At 39.1% G+C, this 20,228-nt stretch overlaps 1 protein-coding gene across 1 annotated transcript in view; it reads left to right on the top strand.

Moving 5' to 3' along the window:
- The first annotated feature begins 10,494 nt into the window (after positions 1-10,494).
- The window catches only part of LOC121316073 (nidogen-1-like), a 46,325-nt gene continuing 36,591 nt past the window's right edge, over positions 10,495-20,228 (top strand). Inside the window, exon 1 of the mRNA XM_041250815.1 lies at positions 10,495-10,842. Within this exon, the coding sequence (XP_041106749.1) occupies positions 10,639-10,842 (204 nt within the window). The 5' untranslated portion in view covers positions 10,495-10,638. The remainder of the gene's footprint in view (positions 10,843-20,228) is intronic.

Genomic DNA, 20,228 nt, shown 5'->3' on the forward strand with positions numbered 1-20,228 from the left:
TGGCATGGGAAAAATAGGTTGTACCAAGAGCATGTGGAGTCTTTATACCAAAAGAAAAAGATTCTATAAGCATTGGTCAGTTTCGTTCTATTTCCTTATTAAACGTAGAAGACAAGATTTTCTTCAGCATTATTGCGTAGATTGTCAACCTACCTATTAAAGAACTGCTTCATTGACACTTCAGTACAAAAAGCAGGCATTCCAGGTTTCCCAGGATGCTTAGAACACATCAGTGTAATCTGGCAGCAAACAAGGAGAGGAAGGAGCTCCATGTGACATTCATGGATTTGGCTAATGCATATGGTTCAGTGCCACATTAACTTCTTTGGGCAGCATTTGATTTTTCAGCTTACCGATGACAATAACAAATTTAGTGAAAGCCTGTTTTGGAGATTTGCAATTTAGTTTTTCAACTTCAGAAGTTGGAATAATGGCAGGATGTACCATTTCTCCACTGGCTTTTACCATGGCAATGGAAGTAATTATTAGGGCATCAAAATTAGTAATGGGAGGAGAGCACTTGGCTTCTGGAATGCGACTACCACCAATTCAAGCATACATGGATGATATGACAACAGGATGGATGAGATGGGAGAGTGTGGAACAATGCAAGATCGGCTGGCAAGGACTATGGACAATGGAACAGTGCAGGATCAGTTTCCTCATCAGATCAGCATATGATGTTCTCCCATCACCACAGAACCTAAACCTCTGGGTGGATGAGGATCCCTCATGTCCTTTGTGTTCATCACCTGCAACATTAAGGCACATTTTGATAGGATGTAAGGTGGATCTTAGCCAAGGATGGTTTACCTGGCGCCATGACCAGGTGCATCGATGTTTGGCCTTAGCATTGGAAGACAAGCGTAACCTGACCAATAAGTTGCCACCAATTCCATTAAAGCATTACACACAAAAGACAATATTACTCCATCCAGGAGAGCAACCACCAAGAAAAGGTGTTAAAACCAAGCCTCGTCCAGGACAACTGGAAGCTGCTAGAGACTGGAAGTTGCTGGCAGATGTTGGTCAATGGCTTATTTTTCCACCTTAGATTGCTACCACTAACCTTTGACCAGACATTGTCTTGTGGTCTGGATTAGCACGCCTTGTTCATCTGGTAGAGTTAACAGTGCCATGGGAAGATGCTGTGTATGACAGGAAGAAACTTCAGTATGCTCAACTAGCTGCTGAAGCGGAACAGCAAGGATGGAGAGCCCGAGTTTATCCAGTGGAGGTGGGTTGTCGAGGATTTGTGGAACACTCTACAGCCCGGTTTCTCAGAGACATCTGGTTCATTGGTCAAGAGTTGCGTCACACTGTGAAGAACTTATCTGAAGCTACAGAAAGGAGCAGCAACTGGCTGTGGTTGAGACGAAAAGATTCTGGATGGGAATCTCAATCACAATAGAAAGAAAGCAACACTGATGTACAGGTAAGGAAGCTGGGCTGAACTGAGTGGGGGATGGAGGGGGGTGATGTTGGGACACCAGAATCACTGTTGAGCCCTCTTGGGGTGTTGTGGGCTAGTCAACGAAACACCGAGGATGGAAGGTTCCCACTTGAAAACCCCAGAAATGTAACCTACTTAGCTCAATCCAGATGGTTGTCATGCTGATGCGCTGGGGAGCCCGCACTGGGTTGATCCCCAGAGCCAGCATCACAGCTGTTGTGTGTGCTGATGCACTGGGGAGGCAAAATGAGCTGATTCCTGAAGCCAGCATTACACTTCAGCAATCAACACCAGTCAGAAGGATATCTACATCATCAGATGGAAAAAGATATGCAAATGGATGGAGATGCAGATGGATCACATCAGTTTACAGCAAAGCTATGTCTTAGTTGGTGCTTATCTTGATGAGAGCTGAGTTCAAATCAGCATGAAGACTACTTTCATGTAATGAAAATCATCACAATTTACTTAACTCTTCTTTAGCAAGGTGTCTTACTGTTGCTAATTGCTTCTCTCTCTCTTGCCTACTCTCAACTGTTTTCTCTCTTCTGTTTTCTGTCTCTCTCTCAGCTCTCCCTCAATCTGGATCAGATCATTTATCGTCTTTGTTGTTAAACAACTTCCATCCATGTGTGCTCTGGGTGGAAATAAAAAACAATAATGTGTCAAAATCATTCAGTGTTCATAGGAATTAAGTTAACGTGCTAAATACAAACCAAAACAGTGAAACAATAATAATGAATAATAATAACAAAAGAAAAGGCACAATGGCCAAAACAAACTAACAAACATACACTGACCTTTAACAAGTAGCAGTCTGATTAGAACAAGCACGCATAGCAATTGTTATTATTTGTTTTTAATTATCCTTCTCTCTCTAGTTCCTTCTCCCTGAACACACCAACCCAGAGTGAAAGATGTATTTCTCTTTTATGCAACTGTGCCTTCCTCATTTGCTTGTAATTTGAGCAGCACAGTCTTCACATGAGCTAATTTTAAATCACCTGTGCTACATAACGCACACTCTGTGCACAATTACATACATACATATAAACATAAATTACACACAGGGGCGGGGCACCCCTCCACAGGTGCTCTTTAGGTTACGGATGATAATTAAATATTAAGCTTTGAATCTAGCCATTCTGATTTGTTGGCTGCAAGTGGCTGTGAGAGGGTGAGGGGTCCCATGTCTCATATTACGGTGACACTAGCACCAATCAAAGGCTTACAGCAACAACCAAAAAAAAACCTAAAGCTTACAATTTTGAGTTATGTGAATGTTGCACGGGTATCGGCACAAGTCCAAGGCTGACCACTGCGACCTAAATGAGGTAATGCAGGCAAAGGGAAATACTGTATACCAGGTCTGCAACAGCTTTGGCAAGACAGCCTGCTTATATTGTACAGCAGTTAAGATCTGGTTCTGAAGAAGCTAAATCATTTTTGTGAACTAGGACTTCTATGTTTACTGGTGCAGTAAATCTGGAGAACTGCTTGCCCAATTGTCACAAAACTTGTTTTAAACACTATTTAGCATAAGTTAATCAGATGCTGGGGGCATATGAGGGTGTCTGTCTCTTTGTCTGTCCATCCATCTATATGTCACACTTGCATTTTATATCTGGAAAACCATGTATTGTCACAAAGCTTGGTATTAACATTATTTAGCATAAGTTTTTGACAGTGTCAGACAATATTTATTTAGTGGCCTTATACTGTAGAATGGTCACACAGGTGAGTTGTGTTTTTCTGATATTGAGTTGTTTAAAGTGACACCTAATTTTAGGTTATTTAAATTGTGTTTCTGGTTAAAAGTTCAAAGTTTACCATAGTAAATTTGGTTTGTGTACCTGCAGCTGAAATTATGTGGGAAACAGTAGCCTAAAAAAAAAAGAAAAAAAAAATTAGGACCACATTTGTCATGATATAGGACAGCTTTAAATGCCTATCCTTTTTGTACCTGGCTCACAAAGCTCATATCTCACGGATCTCATTTCAAGTTTTATTGGATTACAGTAAGTTTGATATTCATGAAACTGTTATACTGTTGTTGGCTTCTAAATCCACAGCCTACAACCGTGTAATGCTTACACATAGCATTTACAGTAATTGTAGCTAACAAAATAATTCCATATATTTGACCTGTTTTTCACTTCCATTAGTTAAATTCGACTCATGTGCACTTTTAAAAACATACATGCTATAGCAAACATTCTCAGTTTCTATGCTTTTTCTCAGGTCATTTATTACACTTACATTTCCTGGGTCATGTGACCACAGCACTGTTTTCAGGGTCAAAGCATGTCAGTTAATAGGAGAAGCAGCTGGTCGGTTTATGACAAGAAATAAACCTTTGAAGGAGTGGGAACGCTCTCCAGGTGAAATGACCAAGCAAGTGCAACGAAAACTGAATGCTTCGCTTGCAAACAGATTTCTTCAACCAAGTGTAGTAACACATACAATGCTGAAAAAAAAAGGTTACTATAACGTGCACTTTTGAGACCGTATAGGTACGATTCACAAGGTACGATTTACGGAATTATTTTGTTAGCTACAATCAATTTAAATAATCAAAACAGACTTTAAAAAAACATCAACGTACAGCTTCTTTTGGGTGTTTTTGCTGTAAATGGTGTGGCAAGTGGTTGATAGTGTGCAGGTGCATGTGATTAAACAACAGACAGACAATTGTAATCCAGGTGTAGGTTTGTTTTATTTATTTTTAAGTCCAGAGCCTGACGGCAAAACAAACAGTAAATAATAATGGAGCAGCATGTATTACTTAATTTATAATCCCTGTGTTGCCCCACAAATAATAATCCTATTATTATTATACACCCACAGAAAACACAAAACACATACACAAGTCCGTTAGTGCATGAAATAGTGCTAGTGGTGCAAATACAGTTTTATTCGTGACAAAGGCGCAGTGTTGTCCGGTTTCGTGCTGGCCCCTGGCGACAGCTCTGGAACTGTGTTAACTGTCTGGTAACGTACAAGACGAGACAAAAACACAACACTCATGATTTCTAGCAACAATTCACTTTTACTGTCCTTCTGGGTTTTACTCACTACAAACCAAATGCAAAGGAACAGATTACAATTCTCCTTCCAAATGCAGCTGCCTTTACAATCTGCAGCTCCTACGTTGTTTCCCTTCTAGGTCAATAGGTTCTTGCAATGGAGTCTCGCCTTTTTTCCAGACTGACCGACTTCCCGACCCAGGGAAAGAACTGTCAAGCCAGCCCGTCCAAAAAACTCTGTCCTCGCTTAGCATCCTCACAGATTGGGAGGGAGATTTACAACCAAAGTTCATTGTATTTCTGTCACAATGGTGTTTCAACATTGAAGGTTTGAGGCAAGACAACAATTCCAAGCAGAGCACACACTTCTGGTAATCAAGACCATCTTCTATGCAATTCAAGCAAATGCAAACGGAATATATTCAATGTCATATTTTCAAAATTAGGATTTTGATATCTTCAGTGAGAGAAGTTGTTTGTTTGTACTGGTGGTAAAATAAGTACTAATATTTTCATTACGCTTAGTGTCATTTCTCAGACGTTTAAGAACTGATCCATAATAAGTATACTCACTTGTACACTGTCTGAATGCATTCAAAATAAACTTGTCTGTAAAAGGTAAGCAGGAGAGGTGTGGTTGTTTTATTTCTGTAATGGGAAGAAAATATATCAACTACTTCTACTGAACAAAAAACATACATTGGCAAAAATTCTGCATTTTTGTATATGTATGTATGTGTGTGTGTGTATATATATATATATATATATATATATATATATATATATATATATATATATATATATATATATATATTATTACAAATTGTGATAATATAGTTCCGTATTTTGTTGTCATTATAATCACCTGGTTTTGCTGTATGAGGGGCAGCCTCTCCATTGTTCAGGGCAGTGTTCCTGAGCAGGCATGTTGTTCCAAAAGGAATGATTTAATTATCTTTACTTTTGTTATGCTGTTTGACTAAGCAAATGTTTCTACAGAAGAGCTGTAGGATGTTTTCTTAAAGGAACAGTGTGTCATTATTTTAGTTTCTTTTCACCTACTTTTATTTTGTGTAAGTAAAACATTCAATTGAACTTTCCGTGTGTCTGTACTGCAGCTTCTAACAGTTGCATTCAAATAACAACTAACAGCTGCACTGAATGAATTGATCCCAGTCTGGAGAACATCACCTTGTCACGATCATTTGGGAGAAAATTGTTTTTCTGTACTATGGTCCTCCTGAAACCAACTCCGGGCCTGAAGATCACTCAAACACAAGCACTGAGCAGCAACGTCACAGTGCACGTCGGTCTTATAATTAAAGCTACAGTACAACATTAGCTGCGCAGTACACAAAACGTTAGTTTACCTACCGTAAACCTGGTTCCCTAAAAGAGAAGATGGCCACCAAAACATCGTTATGGGATATACGCCTTCCTATTGGTAGGTGTCACTGAGCTCTTTCTATCAAAGCTGCCGATAGGCCCCCTCCCCTCAGGGACGCCCATGGTCCCGCCTACTGAGGGTACATAACCTGTCGACCGACAAGACCTTACGGCTGGTGGCCATCTTCTCTTTCAGGGAACCAGGTTTACGATAGGTAAACTAAAGTTCCCTTACAATTCAAAGATGGCCACCAAAACATTGTTATGGGAAAACGAGTACCAGAGCCGTCGCGAGGGAGAAAAGAACGACAGCATACGAAGGATGCCTTAGCCCTGCCTGACCAAGGTCAGCGGTGCGAGTGTGCAACCTCAAGGACCCTGTGCCCACAGAGGGCAATGAGGGATCTATCACATTCAAGCGTTAGAACCTGGAAAACGTATGCAGGGTAGCCCAGCTAGCCGCATCACAAATTTCAGCCATGGAAGCGCCTCTGAAGAGGGCCCATGACGTAGCCTCACCTCTCGTAGAATGTGTAGCTACGCGCCCAGGTGGGGGTAAGCCAGCACCATCATACGCGGTCGAGACTGTGTTCGCAATCCAATGTGAAAGTGGCTGCTTCGAAACGGGCTGTCCCAGGGTATGTGTCCCGTGGCAGATAAAGAGCTGGTCAGACTGATGCAGCGCTCTCGTCCTATCCACATAACACTCAAGTTCAACTTCCTATCCTCCTCCGAAACAAACGGTGGAGGATGAAAGGACTCCAGTTCCACAGACTGATTCATATGGAAGGCTGTAACCACCTTGGGGAAATAAGCAGGGTTTGCATGCAGTGACAGTTTGCTACCATTATCCCAAATACGCATGCAGGAGCTATGCGTACATCTCAACTCAACAACGAGGAAGCCTCGTGAGGAGTATACAGCTGGTCTGGATAGGGGGTCACTGAGGAGAGGGAGCCTATTGGCAGCTTTGATAGAAAGAGCTCAGTGACACCTACCAGTAGGCAGACGTATATCCCATAAAGATGTTTTGATGGCCATCTTCGAATTGAAAGGGAACAACAGAATAAAATAGCACATCAAATAGCAACCCCAATATTTTATGTTTGTTTAATTCTAACAAATAATAACATTAATAAAATCTAAATAGTTTTACTGGTTCAGAATGCTGCTGCTGCAAGAATACTGACAAGTACAAAACAAACTGAACATAATACATTGTCTTGGAAACTTTGCATTGGATAACTTTCAAATATCTGGTAATTTTTAAGATTCTTCTGTTGACCTTCAAGGCTGTCTGGGGAATTGGTCCTAAATATTTATTGGATTTGCTCTATACCTACATGTCAGTTGCGCTGTTGAAGCTCAGAGCTGCTGGCTGTTCCCTTGACCAGGTGTTCCACTCTTGGAGGTCAAGGTTTCTCCACTAATGTTCCTAAACATTGGAACTCGTTGCTACTAGTTGTGTGAGGCTCTCATTCTCTGGAGAAATGTAAAAAAACTGCTAAAAACACATTTATTTTTCCTAGCTTTTGGTAACAGGGGGATATTTTTTGTATTTATTTTATGTAAATCGTTTTTTTAATGTTTGCAATCATGTTTTTTTTTTTTTTATTATTTCACCTATGACATTGTACTTTGTATTTATTTTTTTCCTGTAAAGCGCTTTGGGATGGCATTGCAGTGAAATGCGCTATATAAAAATACATTGATTGATTGATTGATTGAAATTCTTGGAGTAGCCCCAAATGTGTCAAACTATGCTACTTTGGAAATAAATAAATAAATAAATAAATACATTGCAGACCTATGCTTTCAAATAAAATGATCAAACTATCCGATTATTTATTATGTATTACTTATGAAAATGAAGGTGATTGTGTGTGAAGAGAAATAAAAACTAACAAAATTAGCAAACATAATTTTAAATCTTCGGTACAACTATTTAAAAAAAATCTTGTTTATGTAGTTATTAATGTTATTATTTGTTAGAATTAAATAAACGTAGAATATTGGGGTTGCTATATGATGTACTATTTTATTCTGTTGTGCCGTGTACTGCACAGTTAATGTTGTACTGTAGCTTTAATTAGAAGACGACGCGCATTATGACGTTGCTGCTCACAGATCCGGTTCGGGTTAAGTGAATTTTCTGCATCGTGATGGGGTAATTTGCAAGGCAACCCCACCCCGAATATGAAAAGATTTCGGGGTTCTAAAAATTTTAATTAACTTCAACCCGATAGGGTCCTAACATATAGACTATATACAGCATTTACTGTATGACGGCTCATATACAGTATAGTGTAGGCTGGGGTTTGCTTACCATATTAGGCTATGCATATTAGACTTATCTAATGGAATTTGTTGCTGTATAAACATTAGGAATCTATCAAGTCAACACTGGCAAACCTCTGCTGACAGCCATTTCGTCTGGTTAATTTCAATCAGAACAGCTGTTTCGCACCAGCATGGAGGAACAAGTGTACCCTGAACTAATTCACTTCTTTGTTCAAGTATTATCCATCGATCAGTTTTTTAGTTCTGAACAAAGTGATATTTTGAAGAAGGAAGGAAATTTGTATTCCTACTGTAAAAATGACCTCGTATGGAAGGCTGAACCATAGAATAACATTGCACACATACACTAAGGAAAAATATTTTAGAGTAAAAATATTGACTGCAGCTTTAGGTTTTAAGAGTCATTGTCAATGAAATAAGGATTTATCCTAACTAAATTGGTTATTTAATGGCCAGTTTAGCTTGACTACATGTACAAGGATGGACTGTAATTGTGCAACACAGCTTTTTTCTCAGGATAGCAGCAGAACCCCCAACCAGTTCCTGAAGGGCCATCATGATACAACGTGTCCAACATTCCTGCAGATGAGACACCACTCCTGGGCTTCCAGCTGGCCTCTCAGCTCCTCCAGATCCCTCCAAAGCACTTGGGAATCTGTCGAGTTCAGCCACGTCTTCTATACTGTCTGTCAATACACGCCACTGTTCCAACAAGATGTGAAAGAGTAGCATTGGGAGGATGCAGGCCACTGGACAGACAGTTCAGCATCTGGTAGTGCACTTTTATTTAAAAAAAAAAAAAAAAAAAAAAAACACACACATAAGTCACCTCACACAGGATTTACAAAACAAAAAGCAAACCAATAACCAGTAATCACCCAAGCTAAGCTGAGGCGCTGTCTTCACTTTACATACAAATGATCAAAATAAATTGGCAATCAAATACCCGATTAAGCTTTTTAAGTTCCTCCAATCACTTCAGACAGCCTACTTCAGCCACATTCTCAAATGGCTGGCCTCCCTGTTGGAGGGGAAGTAGATACAATCTTAATTCCCCGCCCTAATACAAATATACATGTAACATTTACAGTTATTTACCATGTCATGTGCAGGACAGTAGCCTCGCCACAGACATCTATATCTCACATGATTTTGCCTGAGACCTGGCTTGACCTGTAATACAACACTTAATTCCCTCAAAAAGGGAATTTGAGCTGATCCCAAGTTCTCTCTCAAGTAGAAATGGGATTCATAGTGCTTCCGGACCTCCCTCCAAAAGTATGTAGTATTCACCTTTAAATGCCCAGTGGTTGAAAGATATACCAGTCAACAGTGCCTGATTCAGTTTCCAGGGGATGGTTAAGTTTACCATGATAAACTTGCACTGTAATGTTGTGGTTTCCCATGATTTTTCCCATGTTTATAATACAGATTTACTGTATTGCTTTACACATGCTTTACAATGATGGTTTGTTATTTAGGATGCTTTTTACTTTACCTTTCTTTGATTTGACTATATTTACATCCTACATACAACTTTTTTACTTGTTTCAAAATAAAACAATCAGAAAAAAAAACAAGAAAGTCTCTCTCCAGAAAAAAAGGATGTAGTCTTGCTTGTATATTTAGATTTTACTGTTCAATTAAGACTATTGTGCAGACTGCCTTGAAAGGCACAATATCAGTATAACGTGCTGTTGTAAAACTGTTAATGAACAAATTAAGTTAGCAGCTAAATGGGATTTTTTAAATGCAGTTCCTATTTTTGCATGTATATACAGAAAGAAGGTGGCATTCATTGGATTATTTTGAGAAATATGCTCTGCCTCTGGATGTTGAGGTAGAAGCAGGAAGCAAAAGAATGTGAGCTCTTTCAGTCTTCCCTAAGTAGCTAATTTCATCTATTTGCTTTATTGAGAAACAACACTGGGTTGTTAGTGCTTGCGTAAGTGTGCTCCCAAGTATCTTCACACATTGAGGAAGCACCCTTCAGTGAAAATTAACACTTAAGTGTTGTTTCTTAATATGGCCTAATAAACTGCTATACCCAACATATAAACCCATGATTAACTCGTCAACCAGAAATGAGTTTGCTAGTCAGTGCAGTGGACATTACTGTAAAAGCAAATTCCTGCTATTATGCAGTTTTACTTCGGTAACAAATGCAATGAGTTTGGTGGTTCTAGCTCAATTCTTGATGGCTCCACAAAACAGTATCAAAAAGAGTGTGTGTCCCCCCCCCCCCCCCCCCCCCTCCCCAAAATAAAACAAAAAAACAACCCACAACACTATCAATCACTCACCCCGCCCCTACTCCACACCCTAGATCTGCTTGAGGAATAAGTTTTCCAACTTATTGCAGAGAGTTCAAGGTCTGTTTCAGGCAGCTTCATTAGAAGTTTGTTTTTATTAACTATCCCATATTCCACCTATTTGACTGCGCTCTGGTTCGCTGTCTCGTGTTTATTGGTGATGGCTGTACTGGGACAGAGCTGGGTTGTATGGTTGCATTTTTTTACTTTATCGGTGTCGGTACGTTGTCTGAGCCGCAGAGAGCTATTCCCCTACGGAGAAGAGGTCGGCGATCGGGTTTTGGAGCAGGGAGACAACAAGTTACAAAGAATTAGCCTGCGACAACCACTTTTGTTCTACGACGGTTCTTTCAGCAGTGTTTATGTAAGTAGATCTCATTTGCGGAACACAGTCATGGTAAGAAGTTGGATAATGCATGCTGAATATACTGCACATGTTTCATTTTCAGGACAATTTTTTTTAAATGGTACACCTACCTTAAAAAAATATATATATTATATTGCATATAAAGATTTTTTGTGGCTTGTAATAAGTAATGTGTAAAATGGTATTTTAAATTTGACAATACTTTGACCAATTCGGTCGTGCAAGATATGGACTGGGCGTTAGTTACCACTAGTTTCACTGTCTTTGATGACAAACATTAGCACCTAGATGTGGTATAGTTAGATTGAAGCACTTTCCACGTGCATTACAAAATTGATTCTTATGAAAATGTATAGCATTGATTATTGTTTAGCGTGTGTATCAATTTGTTTGCTTGACCGGACAACTACTGACGCACAGGTCAATAAAGATTTGTTTTAAAACACGATTATAAAAATGTAATACGTTATCTACAGTAGTTTTGAGTTCGACTCCCTGAACATCAGTGATAAAGAAACCCTGTCGAGTGCTCTGATCAAGTCAGTAGTTATTGCTGTTCAGCTGCAGTGTATCCTAGTCCCCGCCAGCCCCAATTCCATGCGAGCTAGTTGCCAAAAGTGGGGAAGTTTGATGTAAAGTTTTGGCTTAAGGGGACTGTCCAAGGAATAAGCAACCTCGGAGCGAGCGGAGCCACCTGGTTTTATGATTAGCTCTGCATATCTGCAAAGAGAGGAATGCGATGTTGAGTGAAACTGGGCACTGTTGTGTTTTAAGATGTGTACAGTGCACAACGTGCATTAAAAATCCAGTCCATTTCAATGCAATTGGCTTTTTCACTAAATGCATTTTATACGTGTTTGAAATGTTGCCTCATTTTCTTGTCATGCACTCAAAGTATACAGATCCATCAGTTAAGAGCATATGCTAAGAACAGCAATGTTCTTCATGTTACCCAAACCCAGCCCAAAAGCAGCTAATTAACTTGTTCTAGAAAATATGCTTTTTTGCTTCAGACACTGCTGACTCAAGTTTTATAGCAAGGATTGCTAATGCTTAAGCAAAAGATTCATAAGATAAGATCACTTGCCCCAGGCTATGCTCAAAGTTTTCTTGTATTCTTCTATTGCTACCCAATAAAATAATTTGGTCACAAAAAAGATTAAGTGACCCAGCATTGACCTCTCCCTTCCCAGGGTCATCATACCACTGATCTGGGATTTATAAACAGCAGGGTTTCCTGACTTGCACTACCTTGCCTCATGATGGATATGGAAGTAGTCCACTGTTGATTTCAAAGAGCCAACACATTTTATGTAATTCATTTCAAATTCCACAAATTAGGTTGTTGGAGGAAACTATGTACCAACTGTACAGGAATGCAACACAGAAGTACTTGCTGGAAGGCTAACATCAGTGTGAATTCAGCGTTATTTTAAGTTTGTAAAATCTGGAGTTAAATGAGCCTGGTGAACATATGCTACACTCATATTTTAGCTTCAGTGGAAAAGTCTCAGAGTGTAGGTCATGTGTACCTACTTCTACACGGTTGGTCCAGTGTAAGCAACAGGACTGACCTAGGCTGCTTTATGTGATGGTAACTTATGTTTACTGACACCTGCAATGTGGTGTTTGTATCACTTACTAACTGGGGATATATATGTTACCATCATACTTTCAAATCTTAATGTACTTTTAATTGAAGGCTGTGAGACTTTTGTTCGTCACTCCAGTTAAGAATTAACAGATGGTGGTGAAGGAGGACTTGACCGTTTTTATTCTCTTGCACCTCAAGTTGCATTTTTTTCTAAGGTAATCGCTTTCCCGCCCAACAGCTGGGTGTAATATTGAACTTTAACCCAGAATGATTGCCGCTTCTCCAGTGGGCAAACCGAGAAAGGATTCGGCTTGAGGTTAAATTCTTTCAGCATACGGTTGTAGTTCATGCAAGACTCGGCCAGTGTGAGAGAAATTGATTGATTTCCAACAGCTATTGCCTTAAGAACCTCGCTGTTGCCATTGCTAATCTGTGCCATATTATTGTAGGAGGGTGAAATTAATCTGTAACTCCTGCTGATCCTCAGGCATTCTTCAATTATGCCTTTTAACCTGGAGATAAGACAGTGGCTATTTTGGAGATGCTGATGGTGAAATTATCTGATAAATTGCTAGCCAGTGGTTGTAAAATATTGAAAAAATAAGTTCAATTGACTAACTACAAAGTTTCCAGTAAATGTATTAAGTATTCACATTCAAACAATGGACATGTTGCAGTGTACCACAGATTTTCTGAAGTGCTGGAAACGTTAATCATTTTTGGTTACTGATGGTCGTTCTGATGATAGCAGTGTCAGTTCAGAAAAAAAAGTGATGTGGATTCAAATAGAACCAACTGAAACCAATTTCCTTTTTTAAACCAGCAATTCTAGCTCAACCCTATCAATTAGTCATCAAAATGGGCATTCTCTATGTGGGGCATGAGTTACAATATACATCTCTTCTTTTGCATGCACACAAAACCTGAAACCCTTTTTCCCTGTGAAAATATATCTGCAGAATTTAGTCGACCTGAAATTAATGTTATTTATCCTCTTCTAGTTGAATATAGTAGGTCATCTGTTTATACTTTCCTGTTGGCTTTACATAGAGCGTGGTTCAAGATTTTGAGTAATTCCACCCCACTTGCCTCATCAGCGATTTCTTCTTAACTGATAGTTGGTTGATAAATCACTGATGGAAACTCAACTTTTAAGTTATAACTGAGTTGGAGTGCTTCCATAATGATGCCCATGGAGTCCTTAATGAACACTCTTCAACCAGCAGGACCAAAGCCATTACGGATGACTAGCTTTGGGAAGACTACACTTTAAATACATTAATGTATATTCTAAATCTGCCAAATTCTACATTTCTTAATATTCAGTGATTTCTTTGATTTAGAAAGTGACTCAATCATACTATTTCTTTTTGTGAAATCAATCATTTATTGAAGATGTATTATTCTTTTGTGGTTTGTAATATTGTTAGGGCTTCTGTTTTTTCAGTTTTTATTAATTTCGTTTTTCGGTGCTTATTTTTTAGCTATGTTCAAGTTTTATGTAAAAAATTTGGATCTTTCGTTTTTTCTATACTGCATGAAATTATTGTTTTCGGTTACTTTTCAGAATTTGTAGGCTCTTTTTTCTGTCACAGTATTAACCTGACACACTTCAATTGTACATTCTTTCCTTTGCTGTCTTCCATAACGAAATCCTTATGGTCACGGGCATATTCCTCTGGGCTGTCTGTGTGTTTAGGCATTTTTTTACATTTCGCCAGTTTGCAGTTCTGTTTTAAATTCCACGAGCATATAAATACTGTCGATCTCTAATATAGCTTTAAATCTCGCGAGCAAGAACAGCCCTGAACAAGTAATTGTAATCTCATTTTAAATCTCTCAAGCGTGTACAAATCCCCAATAGAAATGTAGGAATGTGCTGCCACGCAGTAGGTGGGGGTGTTTAAAGTATTCAGAACGAATCAATGTGAGATACAAGTAAGGAAGGAGGGTCATCGCCCAACTGTACTGGGGAATTTATTATTTATTTTTTTGTTGGTTACTGTATTTTTATTAATGTTTTTCACAGGTAAATGGGTCAAATTAATGAATTGAGTAACCATTTCCAGTGTTTTTCCTGTGTTTATTGGCTATGCACCAATTACATTTTTTTTGTATCGGGGGTGTTTTATCGGTTAAAATCAAAAATCAGAAGCCCTAAATATAGTAGCTGCCTAGCATATATTGAGGTAAACTTGTCTGGGCAATATAAATTTGAACCCAGTCCTCTAAAAGGAAAAGGCGAGAGAAGACCATGAAATTGTTTTTCTTCTTATTAAATCCTTGGACTGACATTAGGTTTCATAGCGGACTTCAGTTACCCCCAGCAGACACTGAACTGTAATTTGAATGCATTTTGTTAGGAGGTTAAGACCTCCCTTATTTAGTACAGTGGGGGACAATGTTTCTGTAATGAAGCGTGTACAGTCTAGTAGTTTACTCAAGTTAACGAAAACTACTGTTATATTAAATCACATTTGACAATTCAAATGCAGTCTAATTGTTTTGTAAGGTAAATTGGTTGATTAATTGATCTCCAGAGAAGTGTATGGTACATTACTGAGGATTATGAAAGAATATTTCAATATGAATTAATCTGTGTCAGTATACACATTCCTTTGACAGTTTCACACGCAAATGTTGATGATACTTTTGTACACCAAATTCCATCCATGGCATGTTTGTTTACTGCATATGTAAATGGATTTTATTGGATTGGTAAAAGGCACTCATACACTCAAATATAGCTATTACTGTGAAAATATTCCTCAAACACACACACACAGCCATGCATCATGCTCAATGCCTGGGAGCGGTCCTGTGTAGACTGCCATTCGGATGTGTGAAATCCTCAGGTTATCTGCTGTCCAAGGCACAGATTCTGAAGCAGGGAATGTGCTTCATGCGCTCTCAATTAGCTTTACAGGCCTGAAGTGAACATTTGATGCTAAAATCACAGATCACTGGATTTTCTGTTTTTCTCCTGAGGCATGTCTGCAAGACACATCAATTCTTTAAGGTCAGATATACAAGTGCCCGCCTTGCTGAGGTTCTTTGAGTGAAGTGCTTTAAGACGTGGTTAATTTCTCATGCTGCACACAACAAGAGTGCATTCACAATTTAAAGAAAAGAGTTCACTGACCTGACAAACTTGAGTTATTTTCAGGAGCGGTTCTTGGGCTTCTTCCCCTAATTTAAAGTTGCAAGCTTTGTAGAGACCCCCTTTGTAAAATACTGTACATTTTTAACCTCAACAAAATGTATTTTATTTTACAGTATGATTATGAATACATTTATTTGACCAGTGGAATTGCAGATAAGATAAATTATAATAAACAAATGTATTAAAGTTGTTTTGTATATTTTAAATTATAAACAAGACTGTTTTCCTTTGGTCAAATGTTTTTTTGTATTTTTTTTTTCTGCTATACACTTATAACTCGAAGGAATGTTTAACAGATTCATGATTGCTCATGGTATATTTTTTATCCCAGAATTTGATCTGTTAATTACGTTGTTTTCATAATTATTTCCATTACATGATAGTAGATGTTAAAACTTCATCCTGATTTGAACTCGATCCTTGCCAGGATAAGCACCAACTAAGACATAGCTTTACAGTAAACTAGTGTGATCCGTCTGCATCTCCATCCATTTGCTTTTCTTAACATCTGATGATGTAGATATCCTTCTGCCTGGTGTTGATGGCTGAACTGTAATGCTTGCTCCAGGGATCAGCTTATTTTGCCTCCCCAGCGCATCAGCACACACAACGGCTGCGATGCTGGCTCCGGAGATCAATCACAGTGCGGTCTCCCCAGCGCATCAGCATGACAATCGTCTTGATTGAGCTAAAGGGTACATCTCTGGGGTCTTCATGTGGGCACCTTCCGCCCTCTGTGTTTCGTCGACTAGCTCACAACACCAAGAGGGCTCAACAGCCCAGCTTCCTTACCCGTATATCAGCGTTGCTTTCTTTCTATTGTGCTTGAGATCCCCAGCCAGAATCTTTCCGTCTCAACCACAGCCAGTTGCTGCTCCTTTCTGCTGCTTCAGATAAGTTCTTCACTGTGCAACGCAACTCTTGGCCACTGAACCCGACATCTCTTAGAAACCAGGTTGTAGAGTGTGCCACAAATCATCGACAACCCACCTCCACTGGGTAAACCTGGACTCTCGAGCCTCGCTGTACCGCTTCAGCAGCTAGTTGAGCATGCCGAAGCTTCTTCCTCTCATACGCCTTATCCACAGCAACCTCCCATGGCACTGTTAACTCTACCAGATGAACAAGGCGTGCTGATCCACACCACAAGACAATGTCTGGTTGAGGGTTAGTGGTGGCAGTCGGAGATGGAAAAATAAGCCGTTGACCAACATCTGCCAGCATTTTCCAGTCTCTAGCAGCTTCCAGTTGACCTGGGTGAGGCTTGGTTTTAACACCTTTTCTTGGTGGTTGCTCTCCTGGACGGAGGAATATTGTCTTTTGTGTGTAATGCTTTGATGGAACTGGTGGCAACTTATTGGTCAGGTTACGCTTCTTCCAATGCTAAGGCCAAACAACACAGCACCTGGTCATGGTGCCAAGTAAACCGTCCTTGGTTAAGATCCACCTTACATCCTGTCCAAATGTCCCTTAATGTTGCAGTTGATGAACACAAAGGACATGAGGGATCCTCACCCACCCAGAGGTTTAGGTTCTTTGATGGTGGGAAAACATCATATGTTGATCTGATGAGAAAACTGATCCTCCATAGGTCTTGCCAAGCAATCTTGCTTTGTTCCACCCATTCTCCCTGCTTGGCCTGGGAAATGGCCTTTACACACCTGATCCTGTCCTGCTGCTTTTGCACCTCGTTGACTAGCGGCTTCCTCTGTTGAGCTGGGATTGCCGTGCCATGTAGGAGGAGCAGAACTGATACCAAGACCCCCTCTTCCATGCTGAACTTGCCCCATAATATCACCGATTTGAAGGGCAGCCTTAGCATCTTCCACAGCTTTCTTTGCCATTTCTTTTTCTTTCCAACACAGGTGCTGCCTCCCTTATGCATTTGTCTCATGAATCTACAAATGTAATTTCCAGTCAGACTTTGGTGCACTTAAACTCCTCGGTTAGAGCAGAGACTGGTAGCTGCAGTATTCCTTTACCATAAAGTCCCACTCTGCTGAGGCAGCGTGGAACTCCCAACCATTTCCTGACATGTTAACTTATTAAAGCTTCCAGCTTCTCAACTGTTGTCAAGGAACGCTCGTACACCATCATTGGCCACAGCAGTCTTGGCTGTACACCAAACTGAAAGCACCGGAGTTTCAGTTTGCCCAGTAAAGCACTGCTGTCTATGCTCTTCAACCCTTCCACTGCTTGTTGTCTAACTTTTCCCACACAAACTGTGTCCTTTATATCCCCATCATAGCATCTACCAAGACTTTTCACTGGCTTCTCGGACACTCTTGGTATTGCCTCACCATTAATGTAGAACCTTTTTATTGGTACCACAAGACAACATGTTGTATCGGGTACATTTCATCATATTGTATGAACAGGAAATATTCAAATGAAGCAAAAAGGGGTCATAACAGCTGAAGTGGACTAAATCCTGGGCTGAACTGAAAGGGCTGCCTACCCCTGACATAAAATCCAGTTTCCCTTTAGTAGATAAATGAAGCACTACAGCCAAGGAAGTACAAATGTATTTAATTTAACTGATTTCTATTTTTTTTTTTTTTTACATTGTCTGTAAAATGTAATCAGCAGGCATTTCCTGGCTTTGATGACAGGAAGCCTCATCAGATAAGTCATGTATAAGAATCTTTAAATAAATACAAGTTAGTCCACTGTCAGGGTGGGAAAGGATGTTTTGGGTTCAGTACCATTGCTGTTCTTTGACAAGTAAATGTGGGAACTAGGGATGCACAGATTTATTCCTAAAATAATTCAGGATCTGTGATGGGTGTGTATCATGATATATGACCAAAAACACTACGTAGCTACTTGTAGTCCACTAAATGGGTTTTGAAATATTAATAAATGGGTTTTAGACCTGTGCTGTGGAAATTGCAATACATCAGGTCTATAACTGATAATCTAGCATGACGTTTGTACAGTTGTCTGATCTGGGCTTGTCCTGTTTATCTCTACATCTTAATTAGGAACTGAATAAAATATTGCAAATTTGTGTTTTGTTTCACTCCCTATTGGGAACTCCAGTTGGCAGAAAGGAACTGCTGTACATCTCATTGGCTGAAATGTTGGTACTGGTTTAATATTACACATATGGCCAGTATAAAGCAGTCATCATACAATTGTCCAGCCTTTTTGTTGTGTTTGTATGAGAATTGAGTTTAACAAAACACCCAAAGAATCCAATCCTACCCTTAGTGGCAATTCTTGTATAAAATGTGTTCAAAACAACAACAAAAATAATAATACTAATGAAGCAGTGAGAGTGAAATGAAGTATTATACATTAAATAGCCTTTTTTGCTTACTTTCATAGTTAAACTTTCCCCCGAACACTGACGTTTATATAATACATTTTGTAAAAGTCACTGCTAAATTAATTCAGACTGGAGAACATGTATTGAACATCCAGGAATGCTTGCATAACTTGTAACCAATGAGCTGTGAAAAATACCCCAGTATTGCAGTGTTCCAGATTTACTGCACAATGCAAAATCAAATACCTGATTATCATTTAAGCAGCAGGTGAGTGTAAACATTATCTTTTAGGTATAGGGCAGGGTTGCACAAAAACGCTTCCAGGGGAAAACTGAAACATGAAACACATTGAAAATGTGAATAAAAACGCCAAGTTATCAGAAGTGCCCAGCTATTTAAAGTAGAGATATAAAAAAACACAAGCCAAGTTTCAAGAAACCATTGGAGCAACCTTGCCCAGCACAAAGCAAATAGGCACAACTGTAAAACCGATGGGGGTCAAGGTTGCCCCAGTTGTTTCTTCTAACTTGGCTTGTGTTTTTGGGAGACACTTGCAGCCTATAAAAATATTTACAGGTGAAATGTTTGCAAGCTTGATCCGCTTTTATTGTGCACGCTAGTTATGTGTGCAAAAGTATGTATGTTCAATGAAGGTGTCATTCATATGAACTTTTTTTCACATTAAAAATGTGTTTGTTACACATAAATAAAATATCTTGAAGTTTGCAATATAAACCCTGTGTGGGAATCGAGCCCAAGAAAATGCTTCTAATGCAGCTTCAATGCAGGCACTCTAGCTTTCACGACACAAAGTTTGTACTTCCATTTCACAACATTTGCAAGTAGTATAGCAGTAAAGTTACAGTTTTAATGAGATGAACAAGATTTTGTAAATAATGATTATGTATTGTCCCGATTTTGTATTGAAAGCTTTCATCTGGCTTTGCAAACTATCATAATAAGCTTGATTCGTTCATTTAGTATATTGTAACATTTTCCTGTTTATGAAGTAGTATTCAGAGAGACGGTGTTGAATTCTCAGTGGTTTTTTTATTTGAAAATACAGAGAATTCCAGTCAGGGGCTGGAATTCACAGCACCAAAATAATAACGCTACGTTTCAGTCTTGGCATTTTCACTGCATATTCTCTTCGGTCACAGCTCACATACTCGCTCATCACGCTTGCAAACTGAAGGTTGCAGTTTAAAATCCCACGCATGCCAGACTTTTGTTATATTTATATACTATATATATTTATATACTATGTATATAATTTTTTTTTTTTTTTGCAGGTAAATGTTCCATTTTAAAACAGAAATAAATAGTGTAATATAAATGATATAGACGTCACAAT

The sequence above is a fragment of the Polyodon spathula genome, chromosome 5 (genome assembly GCF_017654505.1).
Source record: "Polyodon spathula isolate WHYD16114869_AA chromosome 5, ASM1765450v1, whole genome shotgun sequence".
Lineage (NCBI taxonomy): Eukaryota > Metazoa > Chordata > Actinopteri > Acipenseriformes > Polyodontidae > Polyodon > Polyodon spathula.